General features: G+C 44.6%; 1 protein-coding gene across 2 annotated transcripts in view; it reads right to left on the bottom strand.

Annotated features, from left to right (window-relative positions):
* Positions 1-274: 274 nt before the first annotated feature.
* Positions 275-24287, bottom strand: part of KCNS3 (potassium voltage-gated channel modifier subfamily S member 3) — a 38831-nt gene continuing 14818 nt past the window's right edge. Inside the window, exons 1-3 of one of the 2 annotated variants that reach the window (XM_034766555.1) lie at positions 15655-15732; positions 2952-3132; positions 275-2252 (exon numbers count right to left, since the gene is read on the bottom strand). In XM_034766555.1, the coding sequence (XP_034622446.1) occupies positions 707-2191 (1485 nt within the window). In that variant the 5' untranslated portion in view covers positions 2192-2252; positions 2952-3132; positions 15655-15732 and the 3' untranslated portion in view covers positions 275-706. Of the gene's footprint in view, positions 2253-2951; positions 3133-15654; positions 15733-24287 lie in introns of those variants that run through there. The other variant, XM_034766554.1, reaches the window with a different exon arrangement.

The raw sequence follows: 24287 nt of genomic DNA, 5'->3' as shown, positions 1-24287 counted from the left end.
GTTTTATCCCTTTTTTCCCACTGGCTTTATACAGGTGTAACTGACTACACAAGGAACAGAACCATATAGAGAAACATGCTCCGTGTGCACAATTTCTTTTTAAAATCTGAAATGTGTTCTGACTTTGGAAGGAAATTCCAAATATTATACTTCCCTGGAGTAACACCACAATATACCAGTGAATTCCCCATCCTGAATCAGGAAGTGTATTAGATTCCTAATCTCCATGTCTACTTAGTGAATGTACTTTTATGTATATTTTAATGGCTCTTTTTTTTTTTTTTTTGCAAGTATATTTGCATGTAGAAACTTCACTTAATTGTGCTATATTTCCTACATATTAGCAATCTGCAGTTACCTAAACAGCAGTAAATTACAAAAACACATTCTGTATAAATCATGAGACTGCCGCAGGAACAAACATTAGACTTCAATTTAATTTATGTCATTTTTCAGCTTTTTCCACCCCACCCTCCCAAAATGCATAGCACTAGTCATGTAAAAACTAAATTGCCATGTGAGGTATATTTTTAAGCCTCATCTAAACAATAAAGCTTGTGACACAACATGAGAGCAAAGAATGTCCAAATATGGCTGAGAGTTAAGTACCCTGAGAATTAAGTGCTCTTAAATTCACTGGAGTTTATAAATCTGCATTAACCAAATATCTGAAAACAGAAATAAAGGAAAGAGAAAATGATTCAACTCATTTTCCAGTACCATTCTCTACAGATGTCATGTTATAAACATCCTCAATATCTTGGATGCTCGAGGCGTCTGTTGAATCTTGATCGCTGGCTATAATCCCTACTGAAGAAAGGCTAGAAATGAAGGAGTGCATCCTTTTTGCATAAATATCCCTAATGTTAAAATAAGGTAGCTCATTACATTTCTCTTTCTGATCATTGTTGGACTGGTCTACATCAATATCCTTTTGCTTTTGATAGTATTTAGAAAACTTGTTGAAAATTATAGTGATTGGAAGGGCCACCACTAATATTCCACAGAGAATACAAATGCTACCAATGAACTTTCCCAGTAAGGTGACTGGGAAAGTGTCTCCATAGCCGACAGTGGTCATGCTGATAGTTGCCCACCACCAGCAGACCGGGATACTGTGCAGTTCTGACTCATCGTCGTCTTTTTCCACTGAGTAGACCAAAACTGAGAATATAGAAATCCCAACAGATAGAAACAAAAGCAAAAGTCCAACTTCGTGGTAACTATGTCTCAAAGTGGCACCTAAAGACCGCAGTCCTACTGAGTGCCTTGCGAGTTTCAGGATGCGAAATATCCTCATTAGCCGTAGGATCTGAACCACTTTCCCCATATTCTCAATGTCTTCGCTTTCTTCTTCCTTTGTGTCCACAGCCAAGGTAGCATAAAATGGAATAATAGAGACAAGATCTATGACATTCAGAGGGTTTTTCCAGAACTTCTTTAGACTTGGAGCTGCGGCGAGCCTTATTACTAACTCAACAGTGAACCAGACAATGCACGCTATCTCCACGGCTTCCAAAACAGGGTCCTCAATCTCTCTGTCATTGGCATCCCACCTTTGGAACTCTGGCATGCTGTGGATGCACATGGCTACAATTGATGCTAGCACTACACTCAGGGAGGAAATTGCAATTAACTTGGCTGATAAGCAGTACCCAGGGTTTTCCATTCTGATCCATACTTTCTTTCGTATTTCACCAAGCCACAGTTTATCAAATTTCTCCAGCTCTTTATCAAATATGGATGATTCTTCATTAGAAGAGTCTATGCTTCTGTCATTGCTTTTCTGATCCCAGTCCTTATCTTGACCTTCTTCTTTTCTTTCTTGATACCTATTGCTACAGCAAGAATCAATGAACAGCTCGTTGATCCCCCAGTACTCTATTTCCTGGCAGAAGGAGAAGATACAAAGTTCCTCCATGACATGCAGTTTACCTGTATAGTAAAAATTCAAAACATATCTAAACAAAGAAGGGTTCCTATCAAAGTAATATTCTTTGTCTGCAACACTGTAATCATCACACAGTTCCAGGATAGCCTCTTCAGAATGGCATTTGAGCAGTTTTCCAAGTCTGGTCTGGGGAAATCGGAGCAAAGTACTTTGATCAACTGATTGCTTAAAGCCACCCACATTCAAGTGGATAAGTTCCTCTTCTTTCCCAGGTCTATGGAAAAATTCACCATAAACCATTTTGAACACAGTAGTTCTGTTGCTGGCTTCCAAGGCACTAACCCATAAGATTACATTGCACCTAAAAGAACATAAGATATTATTAGACAATTTAATTCAGTTTTGTTCTTGCTGCAATTATTTTCCAATCTCCATTTACTGTGGAAATGCTACATTGAAAAACAAGAAAGAAATGGAAAGACAAATACATTGTTAACATTTCCGCTAAAGTAGACTTAAATAAGTCTGGTGATTTATTAAATCAGAGTTAGCAAACTTGAATAAAATAGTTTCTGGTTCAGCATGCATCTTTATTTTTTTCTTAATTTATTATTACTCTTTTCCTCTACTACTATCACATTTAAATTAATATTCATTCTGAAAAATACAATGAACTTACAAATTTTGGGACTAAAGGCAAAACGTACTTAGATTACTAAACATTTAGGGCCAGATCCTGAGCAGGAGTTAATCAGTTTTGAAATCAAAGGCGCTACATCAATTTAAACCAGCTAAAATTTGGCCCTTAGTATCCTATTCTTTATTATATTATTTGCACCAAGGGGGCATGCTATTATTTAGCATGATGCCAACACATCTTAATCTACACCCTTCCCTATATTCCTGCCACTCTTTGGTTGAAAACATTTCAAGAGTCTGTTTTAAACAGCTTATTTTCATTTTCCTTTCCTGCCCTTGCAGACATCTCTTGCCCATATTTGGATATCTGCATTCATGAAGATTCCACCATAGGTATTCTGCAACCTGCCTTGCTACTCACCTGTAGTGATGCAAAGTTCCTCCTTAAGACCTACATCAGTTCCAGAAGCACTTCCTACTCTGCCACAGCAGGTGCACTGGTTATGCTGATAAACTGGCATTGAAATGTCATTTCTGGAAAGAGCAGCTTCCAGAGACAGCACTTCCAGAAATATTTTGTCTCAGCAAGTAAGAAGGGGTACCTGTAGGTAAACACAAGTAAAGGGCATTTTAATATCTATATACCTTCACCATAAATATATTATTCAGGCTAAATTGGATTCAAAAGGCAGATAATATTATACCATATAAAATGTCTGAGACATTACCCTTGACTTTCCTTTGTTAGTTATAAACCTTTGCTTTAGAGTCAAAATTGGTTGGCCTGATACTTTCCATGTGATTATGACTTCTGACCTGTATGACAGTAGAAATCACTATGAGCTCATAATCTAGGATACTTAGAAGTTCGCTTCCTGTATGTCAATTTAATTTACTTCAACTTAGGATGGCAATGAATTTTGAATGCCACAAGAGAGAAGGTATTCTAGCTCTCTTATGTTAGTGTGCTAATTTATTATTATGCAGATCATGTCTTTTAACTTAATTGTTTGGGGTTTCTTTAGTGGTCCAGTTTGCAGGCAGTTGTCCAAGGATGCAGATTTTTCACACCTATGAGCAACGTAGTTATACCAACCTAATTCCCTAGTGTAGACCAGGCCTGAGGATTTGTATTGTGTACATGCAGGTATTTTCAATGAGCACTAACCTGAGTTGGAATGAACTAAATCCCCGACATAGACAAGCCCTAACAATTTTCAGTTATTACCTGCTAAACTGGATCAGGGTACATATAATTTAATTATTTAAAAAAAAAATCAGATCATTTAAATTAAATACAATTTTAAAAAAATAAACCTATTAAAACTAAATTTGAAATTATGGCAACTTATATTAAGGCCTAAATCGATTATAACCTAGTAAACGGTTTTAAATTAAATTAAAATATAATATTCAAACAGTACACATTTGCTGCCAAAGTTTTAAAGTTCAATAACTCGTTCATTTAAAATTGAGAAGCTGACTAGAAGTTGAAAGAGCAGGAGAGCATATTTTTCCTCTTCCAATCTAGGGATAAAAATGAGTTGTGAGAGGATGAGAGCTATTACTTCTAAAATCTTGAAGGACATGGTGATCAGAAAATCAATTCAATTCACCTACTCCCTTTATTTAATAAATCAGTTAGTTTAAAAGCAAAACATGTTTTGCTTTTAAACTTTTTTTTCCTTATGCATCTACCACATTTAAGGTAATCTTATTTAATAAAAAACAATTTTAAAATGCTAGTTTTGTGCATTTTTAATTGAATTCCAATTTCCATCCAAGTGCAGCTTGAGACAAGACAACAGGTTAAAAAAATAATAATCGCCATCATCTAGTAAATAAGACATGACATTCACCATTTTCTAACTTTAAATAAAAGGTACAACTTAGAAATCTAAATAAGTGTATGTTCAGCTACATAATTGCTTAATAAGGGTGTATAGATATAGTATATCCTCCTGGTTAACAAAAAGTACCAAATTTAGTGTAAAAGCTATTTTTGGTTACGAAGCAACATGTTTTAATGGTTACCGCCCAATGAAAAATCATCCTTTCTTTAGAAAAAGTATAAATGCAAAACAAGATTAAATCACTAATTTAAATCAAGGGTTCCAGCTTGATTTAAACCATGATTAATTCCCTTGAGCCATCTAAACCTCCTAGCTGAATTTAAGACAGAGAAATGTATATTATTTCTATAATTCCATTTAAATGGATGGGAGCTAAGGACATTGGAGGGACGATTCCATGAGAGACGGAGCAAATTCCCAGACCCATTTTGGAGACGCACAGGCTGAGATTTGAATGGAATTTAGATAGCGGAGTATCATGTGAGCATTAAGAATAGGGCTAACTCCCTTTCCCCATCATCACCACCAGCAGCTCCCTGAGTCTCTTACAACAGCTGTATGTGGATTACAATCCCCATTCTGAAGCATCTCTGGATTCTACTTGTCTAATCCAGAGTTGAATTTCTAGTCACTGCTAAACCTGACATAACCAGAGCTCTACACTGATTCTGCCCTCATGGGGTTGAGATGTTTGTCCCTTGCTCCTAAAATTTGCTCTTCCCAAATGGGAGAATCCTGCCCTGCAGCTTACCAGGGGTTCAACTTTTCACTCGTAAAGTGGAGCTCTGAGGGAGAGAATCAGTTCTAGTCCACAACTTCCACCAGCTCTTACTGGCACTCAGGGCAGCAGCTCTGCGTGAAGCGTGGAGGAAGCCAAACTTGCTGCACTAAAACTGCAGTTCTACCTCTGCAGCATGAAGGAATGGGACAAGGCAGCAACTTCAGAGCCCCTCTCGCATAAGGTTTGCAGAAATACAGCCTGAAGGGAGGGGATTCCACTGTGTGCAAGGTACGGCATTCAAGCTAATGAGGCCAGCCACTGGCAGTACGGGGGGAGGGGGGAAGAGGAGCAGTTTGAGAGAATTTCCCCCTTCCCCAGCCACTGTGCATCAAAGAGAGGAAAGCGAGCAAGATGGGAGCACAGAGGGGGACTCACAGGGCAGGGGAGAAACAAGGGGGTACAGAAGGAAGGGGAGCAATGGCAGAAGAGTGCAGCAAGATGGAGGATAGGGATGAAGAGGAAGCAACAAGGGGACACACAGAGGGAACCCCAAGAGTAAAGGGGAGTGTTACCTATCAGTTCTGTGTTCTTGGGGAACTAGGGCGCAGTACCCAGCCCTGTCTGACTCACGAAAAACCTTCCCCACCCCCTGCCTCTGCTTGAACCAAAGCCGATCAGAAGGAAGACTTACAAAAAGCAATGAAAAGGCAGGGAGAGACACACCTAAACCCCTCTGGACAAGGGTGACTGGATTAAGGAAACTCCCCTAACCTTATTTGCATCGAAGATGGGACAGGGAGGCATCCCCAGTAGCATACAGAATGGAGAACAGAGATTCTAAGGCAAGAACCACACTGAACTCTGGGACCAGAAAAGCAGGGAAGCACTGCATGGTGGGGGATCTCTGCTCCAGATGTTAATGAACCCACACCTGCACACACCCAGCTCAGTAGTTATCAGACCAATTCTAGTAATAAATCCTTTATTGGTATCCAAAATACTGATGCTGCCTAATTGCACTGTGAGCTCCCTGGAAGGAACACCGCCCATAGCCAGGAATGATCAGTTCCTATTGTCTAGCCTGAATGAAACAACTTTGGTACGCTTCCTTGAGCCATCAGTTTACCCATAAACAAAGCTAGTGTTCTCCCTTGAACCATTGTTCATTCCCTAAAAAAAACCCTAACTATGCTCAAGTAAGTGTTCTGATGCCTGGATCCAAAATCTGCATCAGTTCCATTGGGACTTCATCTTCTCCTGACTGATCGTGCTGGGGGCTCTGCCTGTCTCCAGCACTCCGGACCTTCGGCTACCACCATCACCTGGGACCCCCGATTGATTAAAGCTTCACAGAGTGGTGAGAACCCAGCTCTCTCTCTCTTGGTATAGCCTTCTGACCCTGACTTGTGGGATCAGTTATAGTTTTCTAAACCTGACTTTCATAATCAAATTTAAGTTAGTTTTAATATTATGTATATTTAATATTATAGCTGTTTTGTTTGTTTGGCTCCCCTGGTATGGTTACCTGGCAATAAATAAATGTCATGGTTAAGCTGGTTGCTTCTCTCCCCCCTTCACCTTCCTCTGTGGGTGTTTTTTGGCTTCCTCATTCACTCTGCAGCAACACTCCTCGTACCTAAGCTAAAGATCCCTGCAGCACCCAAAAATCCTGTAGGGTTTGATCATCAAGTGGGTTACTGCCAGAATAACTGTAACATGAAAGTGGGGATAGAGATGTGCTGAACCTGGGACATATGAGGTGGCAGCTTGGAAGTGCTGTTCGACCCAGCCTGATCAGGCGTACTCTATTCCGGTGCGGTGCCCAGGGCACATGAGGGTGACAGCTAGGAGGTGCTGTTCGGCCCAGCCTACTGCGTCCAAAGACATATAAGGGGTCAGCTTGGGAGTGTCGATTAACTCAAGCGCGCTATGTTAATGTGTGCGTGTTCGTTTGATTATGGGGCTGGAAGAACCCAGCCCTGGGGAACCTAGGTCCTGCAGGATAGCTCCATTGGTAGGGAACTTGCAGAAGTAGAGCTCCATATGAGAACACAAGTGACACAAGCAGTACATTGATAGAATTACAGAAATCGCCCCCTCCAGAAGAATAACCCCAATGAATGAGCATACCCCAAAGTAATGGGCAAATCTGGTAACAGGAGGCAGAGGCCAGAAAGGGAGAAGCAGAGACTGGAAATGCAATCTCATCTGGCAGATGGGGACCTAGAGTACTCCAGGACGGGGAAAGAGATTGAGAGAAAAGGAAACACAGAAGCAAAACAGCTAAGCTCCCACCTGGTAATTGTATTAGAGTCTCTTTCAGCTACCAGTCCAATTGGTACGGGCAGCCACAAGAAGCTTAGAAAGAACAGCTTCCCTCTTCCCTCTCTCCCCCCCTGCCCCCCCATTTCTGAACCTCTCACCCTGTTCATTTTTTTAATTTTCCCAGTTGAAAATGTTGGGGGGTTCGGGGGAGAGGAGTAAAACCCTGTCAGGGCTGAATCCCCACTCTGGCATCTCAAGTGCAGAAAGTGGGGGCCCACAAGGATTTTAAAAATTAATACTGGCCACTCCAGGCTTGTATTACACTCCCAAGGTTACAGCTTCTGACCTTAGTTTAGTAAACACTGCCACCACCCAAATGCAAAAAAAAAAAAAACCCTTTGAACCCAGGAAGGTGTACTTGTGAATTTCTCCCTGTGGTGTAACCTCAAGCCCTTTCACCCCCCTCCAGGGAAGAGCTGAGAAAGAAACAAAGGAAATTAGCTGTGGCTATCAGTTAATCAAACAACATGCACAAACTTCTTAGGACACCAAAAACCCAATCCTGTTCTTAAAAAAGGTAAATTTTCTTAAAAACAAAAAGGAAAAAACAAATCTGGAACTTAGGCTTTTTGCTAGATCTTAAAAAAAACAATTACAAAAATTAAGCACCCAAAATAGCTTTCTTGGGGGTTAAGCTAAAGGTTACAAGCAAACAAAAGCATCTGGGGTTAGCACAGAGGAGATCCACAAACCAAAATAAAAAATAAACCTGATTGTGTCTAACTAAACATTCCATATCCAAATAATTTCTTCTAAGTATGGAAGATGAATTTTCATACCTGGTTCAAGCCTTACACAGCATTTCTTCTTATAGCGTTGCTGCTCTGTCCCTGCAGTCCAGAGAACAACAGACAAAGGAGAAGTTTCTTTCCCAATTTTAAAAGTTCTAGCCTTCCCATTGGCTCTTTCGGTCAGGTGTCCACTCCTTTTTTATTTTACCTGTGGGCTTCTTAACCCTTTACAGGTAAAGCAAGCAGAGAACTGACACCAAGAGGGATTTAAGCTCAGTGGTTTGAGCATTAGCCTACTAAACCCAGGGTTGTGAGTTTAATCCTTGAGAGGGCCATTTAGGGATCTGGGGCAAAAAAATTGGTCCTGCTAGTGAAGACAGGGAACTGGACTTGATGACCTTTCAAGGTCCCTTCCAACTCTATGAGATAGGTATATCTCCATATATTATTTATTTTATAACAGCTAATTGGCTGTCTGTCTGTCCATCAAAGGGAGTTACTCTCCCCTCCCACCCACCACACACACTTCATGTATCACAAGCCCCTACATAAGGCACAGGTCACCACAGTCATGGGCCACACCAGACTGTTGACCAGATCCTCCCCTGGGGTAAATCAGTTGAGCTCCATTGATTTTTAATTGAGCTCTGCTGATTTACACCAGCTGAGGGTCTGGTCCCATATGTTGAGTTTTTAATAGTATCAGTGACAATGATTTAATTTTCTTTGCGACAGAGAAGCTCCTACTGTTTAGAGCAGCAGCAATTTCCCCTAGTTGACATGAAGTTAAGCCATTCTTGCTCTTCTGTTTGAGTACATTTTTATCACTTTGATGCTTTTATTATTTCCTGGAGAGTTAGGAAAGAAGAAAATAAAACGCCCACAGGTCAGGGAAGCGTGTGTCTTCGGGTTTTTTTTTTTTTTTTTTTTACAATGCCCCGTTCTGCATATGCTGACCTTACAAAGTGTTTTCAGCACCATTAACCTCTTGCTTCCATCCCCTCCAGTTTAGCGCTGTCAGAAGCATTAGTAGAGAGCTATACAACTCTGTTCTACCTTTTCATATTTTCTTTTAAATGTTACTTTCCCACAGCACATCACATAAGTAGAAACAGAGGATCAGAAGCTAAAACCCTTATCAGAGTTACAGCCGTGTTAGTCTGTATCCGCAAAAAGAAGAACAGGAGTACTTGTGGCACCTTAGAGACTAACAAATTTAAATTTGTTAGTCTCTAAGGTGCCACAAGTACTCCTGTTCTTCTTAAAACCCTTATGTGCATATAAATCCTTGCCTACATGACAGGTTACTTCGGTATAACTTACATTAGTCACACATCCCTGAGTGATGTAAATTATACCGACCTAAGCGCTGGTGTAGACTTAGAGTTAGAGCGCCTCCATCACAAGCACAGCAGCTGCGCAGCTGTAAGTGCTGTAGCGTAGATGTAACCTAACTAGCCCTAATTCATATGACTGGTGCCATCAGACCCAAAGGGAGGCCAACAAGACTTCTCACACCTATAAGGGTTGTGGGATCAGGCCCAGAAGTTATTTACCAGAGCTGGCAGTTTTAATTCTACAAAAGCAGATGTGTAGCCAGAGAGGGTTTTGTTTATTCATTTTGTACAGCAGACACCTCAATCCATTCTTGTAATTAGAACTGAGGAAACTGACAGTCTTCAGTGGGAAAATAGCTCTTCATTTATGATAATACTGTAAAGCCCTTTAAATGACTTCTTTCAAAATTAAATTGACATGTTTATTTTTAACAACTGGATGAATTACCGTGCAACCAAGATCAGGGACCCATTGTACTAAAGCATTGGGCATACTAAGAGACACTGTAAACTGTTCAAGCCAAAGGCTAATTAGATAATACCAAAAAGGAAGTACTATTATCTCCATTTTATATATGAGAAACCATGGTGCAGAGAGATTACATGATTTATCCACTCCATTTATAGTATAACTACAAGCTTGCATGCATCTGCAAATAGGAGATTTTGAGATAATAAACTGATAACAGGAGTTACACTCACTCTGAGTATTTTCCAAAGTTGCATCCCTTTGCGGCCTCTTAGGCCTAATTCTGTCATGTGTATGTAACCCACACACCTCTTGGGTTTGCTGTTCTGTCCCATCTAGTGGCACTGAGACCACTTGGAGCGAGAGATTAATGAGTTTGCTCTAGAGCCTTTGCTAACAGCCAGTTGGCTTTTAGCTCATGCACTAAGCTCCAGAGGTCCCAGGTTCGATCCCGCCCGCCGACAAGAAGGGTCTGTCAGCATTACATGTACACTGAGAAGCACCTTGCTCAACTCCTGGAATAAGAGTGTCAAAATTCAATCTTTACGTGGTTTTCCACTTCATTCATGGTCGTGAGGCAAATTCTGGTTTCACACCCAGAATACCTTATCTGAAGTTACTGGAGTGACTCTAGATTTACACTGATGTCAATTCAAATACAATTTGGCTTTATTTGTTAATTAATTTCCAGTGGGTAATATTTACCTTTGTTCAAGTGATACTTTAGTGCCCTGACCTTAACATCTCAGCTTCAATACCAATGCCACAGAAATACTGGACCAAATTTTAGCTCTATGGACATCAAGAGGAGTTTTGCCATCAACTTCAGTGGGCCCGAACATGACTTAATGCCTTGTCAAATCCATTTATTTTTATGCTGATCAAATAAGAGGAAAAATTAAATTAAATTTGGGATAACTCAGTATACTAAAGAAATAAGATGAAAATTTTGCCCACTGCTGGCTTTTTGAAGTCATTGTAACTAACGGAAGAATTTAGTGCTCAACAATTCTTTAAAACACTGCACCATTGTTGAACTTGCAGTATATAACTCCTTATTGATTATGCAGATCATTATGCATATTTATAATGGTGCCTCTATTTGATTACTCATTTGAATAATTCCAGTAAGCAAGCATCTGCCACTTTGGATAATAATCAACATTAATGCGCAGTATACACGGCAACTGACTCCTGCTTATAAAGGCCCTAATCCAGAGCCCACTGAAGTTCTTCCTTAGACAACAGTGGGACTTTGAATCATGCTCAGGTTGCAGGAGGAAGTTTCAAGAGGCCTGGTCAGAGTTCTTTCATGACATGTATTAAATTATTGCTATTTATTATTTGTATTACCATAGCACCAAGGAGCGCCACTCATTGTGTGAACAAGAAAGGAATAATTAGGGGTGCTGCTGTAGACATCAGGAGAAAATACTGGAACCTAATTATTTCCAGTTTAGCGATTGCATGGCTGCATAAGTGCTAGCCAAGGTCTGTGGGGGGTGTACGGGGTACTCTCCCTACCCACTGCATGGCCTGGTTAAGGCAGTATTACAGCTTTTGCAGTCTGAGGACCTCATAACTGTTTCCCATGAGATCCTCTATGTCCAAAGGGGAGCAAAGAAGAGTGGGAATATAGGTGGCTTCACCATGTTCACACATAGGCCAGCTACGGGATTAGACCACATGACTTAAAAGGAATGCCTCTGATGCTCCCACTAGGATAATGTGGATCTGCAACATATTCAAGGCAAGGATATGCCTTACAGTTACAATCTAGAGCTTAAAGGGTGTCGTGCTGTTTTAATGGCATATTTGTGTTTGCCAAAACGACTATGGTGGGACATTTTTTTTTAAGCATTAATTAATCTGTCAATCACAGGTAAGGAAGAGGAAGCACTACCATGCTAAATATTAAATTGATTCATGGTTGGATTGATGTCACAGTGTTTTATTACTGTATTTTTTAAACACAGCAAGCACCTATTGATTTTTAGTATTTTATCTTGTGGCCAATTAGTCTGCAGCTATATACATCCTTGTGTGTATGTGTAGGCTCCTCTTCTCAACTCTGGAGAGATGTCTGAAATCTTCAAATTTCAAGGACTTTTCTGCTGAATTGAATAAGCAGAACTAACAAAGGGACAGATCCTGCTACCACAGAAGTCAAGAGCAATATCCCTCTGACTTCAATGGTAGCAGGTTTGGATCCTAACACTGTAAGCCAACTAAAAAAAAATATAAATAAGCCCAATAACAAGATTTTCAAAAGTGACTAGTGATTTGGAGAGTTGAAGTTTTTGGGTTTCCAGTAGGGTGACCAGACAGCAAATGTGAAAAATCGGGACGGGGTGGGGGGTAATAGGAGCCTATATAAGAAAAAGACGCAAAAATCGGGACTGTCCCTATAAAATCAGGACATCTCGTCACCCTAGTTTCCAGTATGAAAAGTCTTAAAGGGGCCTGATTTTCAAAATATGATTAGCACCCACCCTATACAAAAAGCAACAGAGGGTCCTCTGGCACCTTTAAGACTAACAGAAGTATTGCACCATAAGCTTTCGTGGGTGAATGCCCACTTCATCAGACGCAAGCTATACAGTGTCTCAAGCTTGACACCCAAAAGCACTTAAGTGGGCCAGATATCTAAAGATATTAGGCACTTAAAAATGCAGGTAGGCACCTAGTAAAATTATCTGAAGTCACTTATCTGCACCTTTAGGTACCTAGATTACTTTTAAAATCTTGACCTTCACCACAAAGTTCACATCAGGATTGAAACTTCCCCCATATTTGGGGGTGTTTGGATCTGGGGAAATAAAAGAGAATAAGCAGTGTTTGACTGTTTCACTAAGGATATGGCTACACTACAATCTTAAGTATAATTGCAGCATGGGTAGATATACCTGCACTAGCTTTAACTGCGCTAGCATGGCTAAGGTTGCCAACTTTCTAATGCCAAACTTTTTGGCCCGAGGGCCACATCTGGGTATGGAAATTGTATGACAGGCCATGAATGCTCACAAAATTGGGGGTTGGGCTGTGGGAAAGGGTGAGGGCTCCAGCTGGAGATGAGGGGTTGGGGGTGCAGGAGGGTACTTCAGACTGGGACCAATGGGTTTGGAGGGCAGGAGGGGGAATCAGGGCTGGAGCAGGAGGATGGGACACAGTAGGGAGTCTGGGGTACAGGCTCTGGGCAGCACTTACCTCAAACAGCTCCTGGAAGCAGCAGCATGTCCCCCATCCGACTCCTATGCGGAGGCGCAGCCAGGCGGTACTGCGTGCTGCCCTGTCCGCAGACACCACCCCTGCAGCTCTCATTGGTTCCTGGCCTATTGGAGCTGCAGGGGCGGCGCTTAGGGTGGGGACATCATGTGGAGCCTCCTGGCTGCCTCTACGCATAGGAGCCGGAGTGGGGACATGCCGCTGTTTCCGGGAGCCACGGCATGCACAGAGTGGGACAAGTCCCTGACCCTGCTCCTCGGCGGGAGCTCTAGGGCCCGATTAAAACATCTGAAGGACCGGATGCGGCCCCCAGGCTGTAGTTTACCCACCTCAGAATCTGGGGTGGGGCTGGGGATGAGGGGCTTGGGGTACAGGAGGGGGCCCAGGGTTGGGTACTGGGGGGTGTGGGGCAAGAGCTCCGGGAGGGAGTTTGGGTGCGGGAGGGGACTCTGGGCTGGGGCAGGGGGTTGGGGTGCTGGGTCCCGGTGGCGCTTACTGCAGCTCTCAGGAAGCGGTCACCGGGTCCCTGCAGCCCCTAGGCACATGGGCATCCAGGGTGGTTCCGCAGATTGCCCTCACGCCCGCAGAGACTGCCCTTGCAGCTCCCATTGGTTGCAGTTCCTGGCCAATGGAGCTGCAGAGCCGTCACTTGGGCCAGGGGCAGCACACGGAGCCTCCCTGGCCACCCATGTGCCTAGGGGCCGCAAGGACCTGGCGGCCGCTTCCAGGAGGCACGTGGAGTTAGGGCAGGCAGGGAGCCTGCCTTAGCCCCAGGTCCCCACTGCGCCGCTGACCAGACTTGTAACAGCCCAGTCAACGGTGCTGACCGGAGCCACCAGGGTCCCTTTTGGACTGGGCACTTGGCAACCCTAAGCATGGCTAAAAATAGCAGTATAGATGTGGCAGCGCAGGCCTCACACAGGCTTTATAAATATGCCAGGGGCTCTAAATACCTCCTCATGTTGCTGAAGCCCGCACTGCTGCATTTACATTTCTATTCTTACCTCCTGTCAATTCCAGACAACAGGTGTCTAGTGAATGGAGCTGGCATAGTCGTTTGGGTAGCACACACAAGCGACAGCTACTAGGTTTGTTCCTCCATCCCCATGAAAACTTCCCAGGGGGTTCTGAAATGCCTGTTCTTGAGAGGGGACTCTCTGACCTCTGGGCAGTGGAGTTTACAACTGTAAGCAGAGTGGTCACTGTCGTAGGGGATGGGGCATTGCAAACAACTGCTGGTGGTCTGTTAGGTTCAAAACAAGTCATGCAAAGCTCCACACCATTTGGCGACGTGGTTTTACTGTGTTGCTGTAACCGTGCGCATACATCAGCCAGAGACAACGTTGAGTGCGGACACATGCTCAGGTAGGTTGACACAAGGCAACTTCTGTTCACCTAACTTTACAGCATAGGCCTGGCGTTAGCCATGCTAGCAAAGGTATGTCTACCTGAGCTGAAATCACACCTCAGATCTCAACGTAGACATGCCATAAGACAAATACGATGAAGGTGAAATTTACCCTTATGCTTCAGGCTAGCAGAAGGCCAATGCATCAATACATCTCACTTAAACCCTCATATGTTCATTCAATCAGGGAACAAAAATAATACATGTAACTGATGTGATCAATCACAATTACCAACATAGCTCAGTTTTTGTATATCAAATATTGATTATTCATAGTAAAATGTCCACAAGAAATGGATAGGGGGCAACTTGTATTTAAAAAAAAGAAAATCAAATGTGAATAGCAAGAACCTGTGAAACGTCTTCATTTATGGACATCTTGTAAGAAGAAAAAGAAGGTAAATCCATCAACTAAATTATCTGCTCAGCCATAAAATATTTTATGCATTCCATTGGCAATGGTATTCTTTATCCGGTACATTGCATTGCTGGGATGAGTAAACAAAACAACTACTCCACTATATTTCTCCTGAAATGGATTAAATCCAACCTCCAAGGAGACTTTTTAGTAAATAAACTTTGGGATCAAATCCTGATATTTCATTTTTAATTATATTCTGTGTTCCTTATTCAGGCAAAACACACTAAAGTCAGCGGGAGGTTTTACATATATAAAGATTGCAGAATCTATGCAAATTATTTAAAGAAGTATCTACTCATGCAGATTACATATTTGCATTTATCTACTAGTTTTTGTTTTGAGTTGGTTGGCAGTTACAGGGTATAAGGCTAGATGTGGGTGAAGGGCATGCTGTCTTGCCAGAATGCTACCAGCTCTAGAGGCAGTATTAGAGGGGGCACATTCTCATTGTAGTCCATTATTTTAGTTGCTTTCTCATGAACTTTAAACACCCAGGAATGTGATACAATACTACCTAGTTATCTGAATGTCATTTATGTAATGATCAAAAAAAAAAAATGTACTGTTAAGTCTTCCTAACACAACGAGACACCCTGGAGACAACATGCAGTATGCTAATTAATGACACACACACCTGATGAAATTTCTGATGGTTCCATCATTTGCATTCTGTTCAGAATACATACAGTGACTCAAAGGTTCAGCGTTCAGATAGTGATCTTCTATCAACCTGTACTAAGTGGAATAGACAGGTTAAAATAATCATGTTTGCTTTAAAGCCCACCCGTGATCCTTGCCAATTTAACAATAACTACAGTGTTGCAAGGGTGACACCTTTCAGTTGCCTGATGCAGTGGATCATGTCAAGAGTTTCCTTGAGCTACTTTGCCCCAATTACTGAACTTCACAAAGTGATTTATGAAGATGAGATGAACCCGAGTGCATTGTTATGTCCAGGTCAACATCAGTATAGTTGATGATAAAGGAAAAATGTCTCTCTGCAGAGAGACAATATGATGCTCAGCTACTATCAGGAGCACAATTTAAAAACAGGATACACTATTTGATGTGAATATTGCAAATTTAAGCTGAAAGAACCGAGTAAGGAGGAAACTTTCCACAGTATGTTGGAATGAGATGGATGTGCTGAATTTCATACTGGGTTCAGTCCTGCAGCATCTGTTCAGGAAATTCTTATTCACATGAGCAGTCCAACTGACGTGCAATATTATTATGATTATCAATATTTATATTATAGTAATGTCTAGAGCCGTGGTTCTCAACTAGGGGCCTGGGGCTTCCTGGGGGGGCTGCTAGGAGCTTTCAGGGGGGCTGCCAAGCATGGCCAGCATTAGACTCTCTAGGGCCCAGGGCAGAAAATCAAAGCCCCCCTGCCCAGGACTGCAGCCCAGGGCCTGAGCCCCACTGCACAGGGCTGAAGGCGAAGCCTGAGCAACTTAGTTTTGGGGTGCCCCCTCTGGCATGGGGCCCTGAGTAATTGCCCTGTTTGCTACCCCCTAACGCCAGCCCTGGCTTTTATATGCAGAAAAACAGTTGTGGCACAGCTGGGCTGTGGAGTTTTTATTGTATGTTTTTTTTTGGGGGGGGGGGGGAAAGGGGCCCCATTGTGCTAGGTAGTGTGCATTCACATAGTAAGAGGCAATTAAGCCATGAAGAGTTACTCATTTAAATAAATGAGTCAGACAAACAGACCAAAGGCACAGAGAGGTTAAGTGACTTGTCCAAGGTCACACGGCAGGTTAGTTGCTGATTTGGGAAACAGAACTCAAGTCTTCTGACTCTAAATCCAGTGCTCTGTCCACATTGTTTCCCCAAAGAAACCAGACATAAAGTTAACACAATACCAGTGCAAGGGGTTTCAGGACTGGGCTTTTAGGCCCATCCTGCAATTGAATCCATGCAGATGGATCCCTGAACCTGCGAGGAGCCCAGAGAAGTCAAATGATCAAAACAATGTAAATGAATCCCCCACACAAGCAGAGGGTTCCACCCACGTAGACCCAGGGCCTTATTCTGCACAACACTGCTTTTACGCCCCCAAACTGACAAATTGTGTTGTTATCAATCTTATGAAGGTTTATATAATGTTTTTTGATGCATCTTATCCCAAACAAAGCCAAGTATTTAGCCACAGTGCAAGCTTTGAAATATTATTCATATACCCCCAGAGTGCAATGCATTTTTAGGAGTTAGTATGTGGAGTGACAGATGGCAGAATTTTCTAATAAAGTGAGACTGCACAAATTACTCTTCCCCTTACCAGCACCCAGGCCTAATGTAAAGGAAAGGGATATGATCTATAGCAGGGGTCGGCAACGTTTGGCACGCGGCTCGCCAGGGTAAGCACCCTGGTGGGCCGGGCCAGTTTATTGACCTGCTGACATGGCAGGTTCGGCCGATTGCGGCCCCCACTGGCCGCGGTTCACCATCCCGGGCCAACGGGGGCGGCGAGAAGCAGTGCGGGAGAGGGATGTGCTGGGCGTGGCTTCCCACCGCCCCCATTGGCCCAGGACGGAGAACCGTGGCCAGTGGGGGCCGCGATCGGCCGAACCTGCTGCGTCAGCAGGTAAATGAACTGGCCCGGCCCGCCAGGGTGCTTACCCTGGCAAGCCGCGTGCCAAACGTTGCCGACCCCTGATCTATAGGGTGAAATTTACCCTTATGCATTGGCCTATGTAATATTTAAGACTAGGGTTGCCAACTTTCTAATCACACAAAACTGAACACCCTTGCCATACCCCTGCCACGCCCCTTCTCTGAGGCCCTGCCCCTGCCCCGCCCCCCCCATAGGCCCCGCCCCCCCATTCAATCCATTCTCGTTGCTCGCTCTCCCCCACCCTCACTCACTTTCACTGGGCTGGGAGAGGGGGTTGGATGCGGGAGGAGGTGAGGTCTCTGGCTGGGAGTGCAGGCTCTAGGGTGGGGCCAGAAATGAGGGGTTCAGGGTACAGAAGGGTGCTCCAGGCTGGGGCAAGAAGTTGGGGTACAGGAGGAGGTGAAGACTCCAGCTGGGGGTACCAGCCCCCTGGGTGGGGCTGAGGGGTTTGGAGTGTGGGAGCGGGCTCAGGGCAAGTGGTTGGGGTGCAGGAGGGGGTGCCGGATCCAGGAGGGGGCTCAGAGGGAGTTAGGGCATGGGAGGGGGTGCAGGTGCAGGCTCTGGGAAGGAGTTATGGTGAGGATACTGGGAGGGCGTTAGGGTGTGAAAGGGGGTTCCGACCTGGGGTAGGGGTGCGGGAAGGGGATGGGGATGAGGGCTCCAGCTGAGTGGCGCTTACCTCAGACAGCTCCCAGTCAGGGGTGCAGCGGGGCTAAGGGCAGGCTCCCTGCCTGCCCTGGCTCCGTGCAACTCCCGAATGCAGCCAGTATGTCCCTGCAGCCCCTAGATGGTGGGACCAGAGGGCTCTGCGCGCTGCCCATGCCCACAAGCGCCACCCCCGCAGCTCCCATTGGCCGCGGTTCCCTGCCAATGAGAGCTGCAAAGCCAGCACTGGGGGCAGGGGCAGCGAATGGAGCTTCCCTGATTGCCCCTTTGCCTAGGGGCCGCAGGGACACGCTGGCCACTTCCGGGAGCAGGGCGGAGCCAGGGAGCCTGCCTTAGCCCTGCAGCACCACTGACCGGACTTTTAATGGCCCAGTCAGCAGTGCTGACTGGAGCCACCAGGATCCGTTTTCGACCGGGCGTTCCAGTCGAAAACTGGACGCCTGGCAACCCTATTTAAGACCCACTTGAGCTCTCAAAAAAGGATTTAAATGGTACATCGGCCTAGTGCTATCCTCTGCACGTGATGAATTGCACACCAGATGAGCAATTAATTTTTTTCCGCCCTTAAAATCTATGATCTCTTAATTATTTAAAAAAATAATAAAATAATAACAACAACTTGCATTTGGTCCACGGGAAGGTGAGGGATAAATTAATCTCATACCAGGAAGATTTTCCTGATATTCAGTGCAAATTTTCCCTTTTCTATTTTCATCCCATTACTCCTCGTTATAACTTTTATCCTGCTAATTGTTCCTTGAAATTTACATCTTTCGCAGGTGTAAACTATTGCCCCACCTACCCTCTAGGCAACTACCTACAAGTTACACAACTGATTTCTTATTTTAAATCCTAAATTTTCCCCCACCCTCTAACCGTTTCTTTTCCTCTTCTCTAAATTTCATCAGTTCCACAATACCTTCCTTGTGAAGAGGTGACTAGAATTAAAAAGTCATCTAGGTACCTCATAGGGAAAGACTGTTCCTCCTTGTTCTGTGAAGTGAAGCCTCGGAACATACAACCCCAAAACTTGTGTTTTCAGCAACACCATGTCATGAAAACTTGCTCTAACAGGTTAGAAATCTGTTCTGACATGCTACTAGCACTTACTGTTACCAGATGTGCCTGTTACTTTGGGGTACGCTCATTTATTAGGGTTACTCTTCCGGGGGGGAGGAGGGGGAAGAAGGGTTTCTGTAATTCTATCAATGTACTACTTGTGTGTTCATATGGAGCTCTACTTCTCCCTTCTGCAAGTCCCCCACCAATGGAGCTATCCTGCAGGACCTAGGCTCCCCAGGGCTGGGTTCCTCCAACCCCAGAATCAGATGAACGAACGAACACGAACACACACAGAGTCTGAGTGGACTGGGTCAATCAGCACTCTCAAGCTGACCTCTTATGTATCCCTAGACTCAGTGGGCTGGGTCAAGCTGGAATTCCAAGCTGCCACCCTTATACGTCCCTGGACTCAATAGGCTAGATCGAGTAGCACTTCCAAGCTACCACTCTCGTATGTCGTAGGTTCAGCACATCCCTATCCCCACTTTCACGTTACAATTGTTCTGGCAGTAACTCACTTGATGAGCAAACGCCACAGTATTTTGGGGGCGCTACAGGGATCTTTAGCTTAGGTAAGAAGAGTGTTGCTACAGAGTAAATGGGGAAACCAAAACAACAAAAGATTAAAGTTCAGAGAGAGGGAGGGAGGGAGGGAAGCAACCAGCTTAACCAAAAAAGTTATGTATTGAATAATAGTGATAACCACACAAGGAGAGCCTAAACAAACAAACAAACAAACATAACAGTTACATTATTAAAGATTACAGAAGGCAGATATAGAAAACTATACCTGATCAAACAAGTCAGGGTTAAAAATAATACCTGAGGTAGAAAAAAAAGGAGAGAGAGAGCACGCATGCGCGTGTGCGCTGGGGTCTCACAACTCCATGAAGCTTGAACTGGTCGGGGTTCCCAGGTGATGGTGGTAGCTCAGGGTCCTGAGTGCTGGAGACAGGCAGAGCTTCCAGCATCATCAGTTGGGAGAAGATGGAGTCCCAGTGGAACTGATGCAGAGTTTGGATCCAGGCATCAGAACACTTACTTGAGCGTGGGGAGGTTTTTTTGTAGGGAAACAATGGTTCAAGGGAGAACACTAGATTTGTTTATAGGTAAACTGATGACTCAAGGGTTTTCTTTAGGCTAGACAATAGAAACTGATTATTCCTGGCTATGGACAGTGTTCCTTCTAGGGAGCTCACAATGATATCCAAAATACTGAAGTTGCCTAATTGCAATCAAGGATTCATTACTAGAATTGGTCTGATAACTGCTGAGCTGGGTGTGTACAGGCATAGGTTCATTAACATCTGGAGCAGAGATCCCCCATGATGCAGTGCGTCCCTGCTTTTCTGGTCCCAGAGTTCAGTGCGGTTCTTGCCTTAGAATTTCTGTTCTCTATTCTGTATGCTAATGGAGATGCCTCCCTGTCCCATCTTTGATACAGATGAGGCTGGGGAGTTGCCTTAATCTTGTCACCCTTGTCAGGAAGCATTTAGGTGTGTCTCACACCACCTTTTTATTGCTTTCTGTAAGTCTTTCTTCTGATCGGTTTTGGTTCAAGCAGAAGCTGGGGGGGGGGGGGGGGGGAGGGTGACCTTCATGAGTCAGACAGGCTGGATACTGCATCCTGGTTCCCCAAGAACACAGAGCTGACTGGTATCATTACACTGTTGCTAGCACTGGAAAGTGGGTACCACATTCCAAGCATAGATGCAGACACAGAAAGCACATTAAACAGTGTTCTGGAATCTGAACTGGCTGCCAGTAAGTTTCCAGGTAGAGTTCAAAGGATTGGTTGTTTTTAGCCTGTAACATCTGAGAAGGCTTGGGACCTGGTTGTTTGAGAGATTATTTTTCTTGTCATGCAATATTGTCACAACTGTTTGTGCTTCATTCATTAAAATCCTTCAGACTCATTCGTGTGTGTGTACGTGCACACGAGTAGAAAGAACATATTTAAGGAGGTTGTGGAATCTCCATCTCTGGAGATATTTAAGAGTAGGTTAGATAAATGTCTATCGGGGATGGTCTAGACAGTATTTGGTCCTGCCATGCAGGCAGGGGACTGAACTCTATGACCTCTCGAGGTCCCTTCCAGTCCTAGAATCTATGAAAAGAGTACAGTGAAAATGGGATGGAATCACTGAGGATGCATGGTAGAAATCAGACTTCTTCAAATTCTGCTTAACAATTCACTTCCTTTGCTATACATCTAATTGCACTTTGCAGACTGAGCACCTGAAGTTATATGGGATTTTTTAGAGGTTTTGAAAGATGTTTACTGCTGAAAGTAATAGCGTTGTTTTGGTTTCTTAGCCAACTCCTAAATCTCCATGATGTTTATAGAGGCTCTTGAGCAGCAAAAATACTACAGTTTACAGTTGCTTCTGTAAATTGTTTCTGTGAAACCTAGGGCATGTCTACACTTGCAAAGTTACAGCGCCCGCAGTTACAGCGCCACTCAGAGAGCGCTGAAGGAAAATTGCTGTTGTGTGTTCATACTGACAGCTGCCTTGGCAATATCATGTTCACACTTGCAGCACTGTTCGGAGCGGTGCACTCTGGGCAGCTATCCCACAGAGAGCCTCTTTCTCTTTTGCCGCTAAGACTTGTGGGAAGGCAGAAGGGATCACAGGGCATCCTGGGTCCTGTCCCAATGCCTCGTGATACATTGCTTCGCATCCCAGCAATCCCTGTGCTTCAGTCTGCATTTGGCGCCATCTTTCAACATTGTGTACTGCGTGCCCTGCCACTTTCAGGCTGCAAGAATGGATCCCAAGCTGTTGACCAGTATGCTGCTCGCACTGACCAACACGTCACGAGTGGCAGTGGAGTTATTCCTTAAACTACAAAGGCAAGAGAAGTGCAACATTGATGTCGCCACGCATACTAGCTATGACACGAGATTGCTTGTGGCATTCACGGAGGCGCTGACTGCAGTGGAACTCTGCTTTTGGGTTCGGGAAACAAGCACTGATGGGTGGGATCACATTATGATGCATGTCTGGGATGACAAGCAGTGGCTGCAAAACTTTCGCATGAGGAAAGGCACATTCCTGGGATCGTGTGACACGCTCGCCCCAGCCCTCCGTGCAAGGACATGAGAATGAGAGCTGCCTGGTCACTGGAGAAGTGCGTGGTGATTGCACTGTGGAAGCTGGCTACTCCAGACTGCTACCAATCGATCACTAACCAGTTCAGAGTGGGAAAGTCAACCATTGGAGTCATGTTGATGGAAGTGTTCAGAGCCATTAATCGCATCCTGGTCTGAAAGACTGACTCTGGGCAACGTGTATGACATTGTGGATGGCTTTGCACAAATGGGCTTCCCTAACTGCGGAGGGGTGATCGATGGCACGCACATTCCAATTCTGGCACCTAGCCACCGAGTACATTAATCGCAAGGGGTATTTCTCAATTCTCCAGGCACTTGTGGATCACTGCGGGCGCTTCACAGACCTTAACGCAGGCTGGTCTGGAAAGGTGCATGACCCATGCATCTTTCAGATCACTGGCCTGTTCAAGAAGCTGCAAGCAGGGACTTTCTTCCCTGACCAAAAGATCACCGTAAAGGAAGTCAAAATTCCCATTGTGATCCTGGGAGATCCCACCTACCCCTTAATGCCGTGGCTCATGAAGCCATACACAGGGCAACTTGACAGCGGCAAGGAGCAGTTCAACAACAGGCTGAGTAAGTGCAGAATGACTGTGGAGTATGCATTTGGCCTTTTAAAAGCCCACTGGCGATACCTGTATGGGAAGTCAGACATGGCCGATGACAATATTCCTATGCTTATAGCCGTGTGGGGTACGCTTCATAATATTTGTGAAGGGAAGGGCGAAAGCTTCACTCAGTGCCTGGAAGCTGAGTTTGAATAGCCAGAAACCAGGGCTATTAAAGGGGCATTGCGTGGGGCCATAAGGATCAGGGATGCTTTGAGGCAGCAATTTGAAGCTGAAAGCCACTAATACTTGTTGCTATACTCAGGATTGCAGTGCTTGTAATGCTAGGAGGTGATTGATGCACATGATGCAAGGGGCTTTAACATAATTGTATATTGCTTTGCAATGCTCTTTTTGCTTTCATTTTATTCTATTAAGATACAATAAAAGAGTTTTGTTTAAGACAACAACCAGAGGAGAGAGTTAAATGAAAAAAATCAGCAGCAAGAAGGGAGATGGGGGAAATGGAAGGTCTCAAGAGGAGGAGGAGTCTCGTGACAGCTACTGATTTGTGTATGTCCAGGGATCATACCCAACCTTCTCCTTTGGAGTACGATGCAGCGAGTGCTGTAGTTCAGCAGGGTCAAACTGCAGAGGGATGGGTTTTGAGTGCAGTGGGAATCCACACTGCTGGACTGTGAGGGGGGTGGAGTGGAATACTGCAGGTAGAGAGTGGAGCCAGTAGGTTGATAAGAGTGTGTTGGTGGTGTAGGGGAAGCTCGCATAGGAAAGAGTTTTGCAACAGCGGCTGCAGGGGAGGGCGGGCACAGAGCTGCTCGGTTTGAAGAGCTAGTATTGCCTGGAGAGTAGGGTTACTATTCGTCCAGATTCCCCCGGACACGTCCGGCTTTTTGAGCTAAAAATAGTGTCCAGGGGGAAATTTGTAAATGTCTGGACTTCCCAGACCCCCCGCCCCCCCATGCAGACCGCACGCGGCTAACAGGGCAGCCGGTCGGATGGTGCCACTTACATGGGGCTCCGACAGCCAGAGAGAGCCCCTCTTCCGCTTCCCCTGCGGCGGAGAGCACTCCCTCCCTCCCTGCATTTGCAGATTGCCTCCGGCAGTCTGGAGCTCCTCCCCCACTGCTGCCCAGCATGCTGGGACAAACGGCAGGGTAAGGGTGCCAGGGGGTCAGAGAAGGAGCAGAGAGGTTCTGGAGGGGGCAGTCAAGAGACGGGGGGGGGTCGGGAGTTCAGGG

This window comes from Trachemys scripta, chromosome 3 (genome assembly GCF_013100865.1).
Source record: "Trachemys scripta elegans isolate TJP31775 chromosome 3, CAS_Tse_1.0, whole genome shotgun sequence".
Classification (NCBI taxonomy): domain Eukaryota; kingdom Metazoa; phylum Chordata; order Testudines; family Emydidae; genus Trachemys; species Trachemys scripta.
The sequence above is the reverse complement of the archived record's forward strand: the minus strand, read 5'-3'. Positions and strand labels throughout refer to the sequence as shown.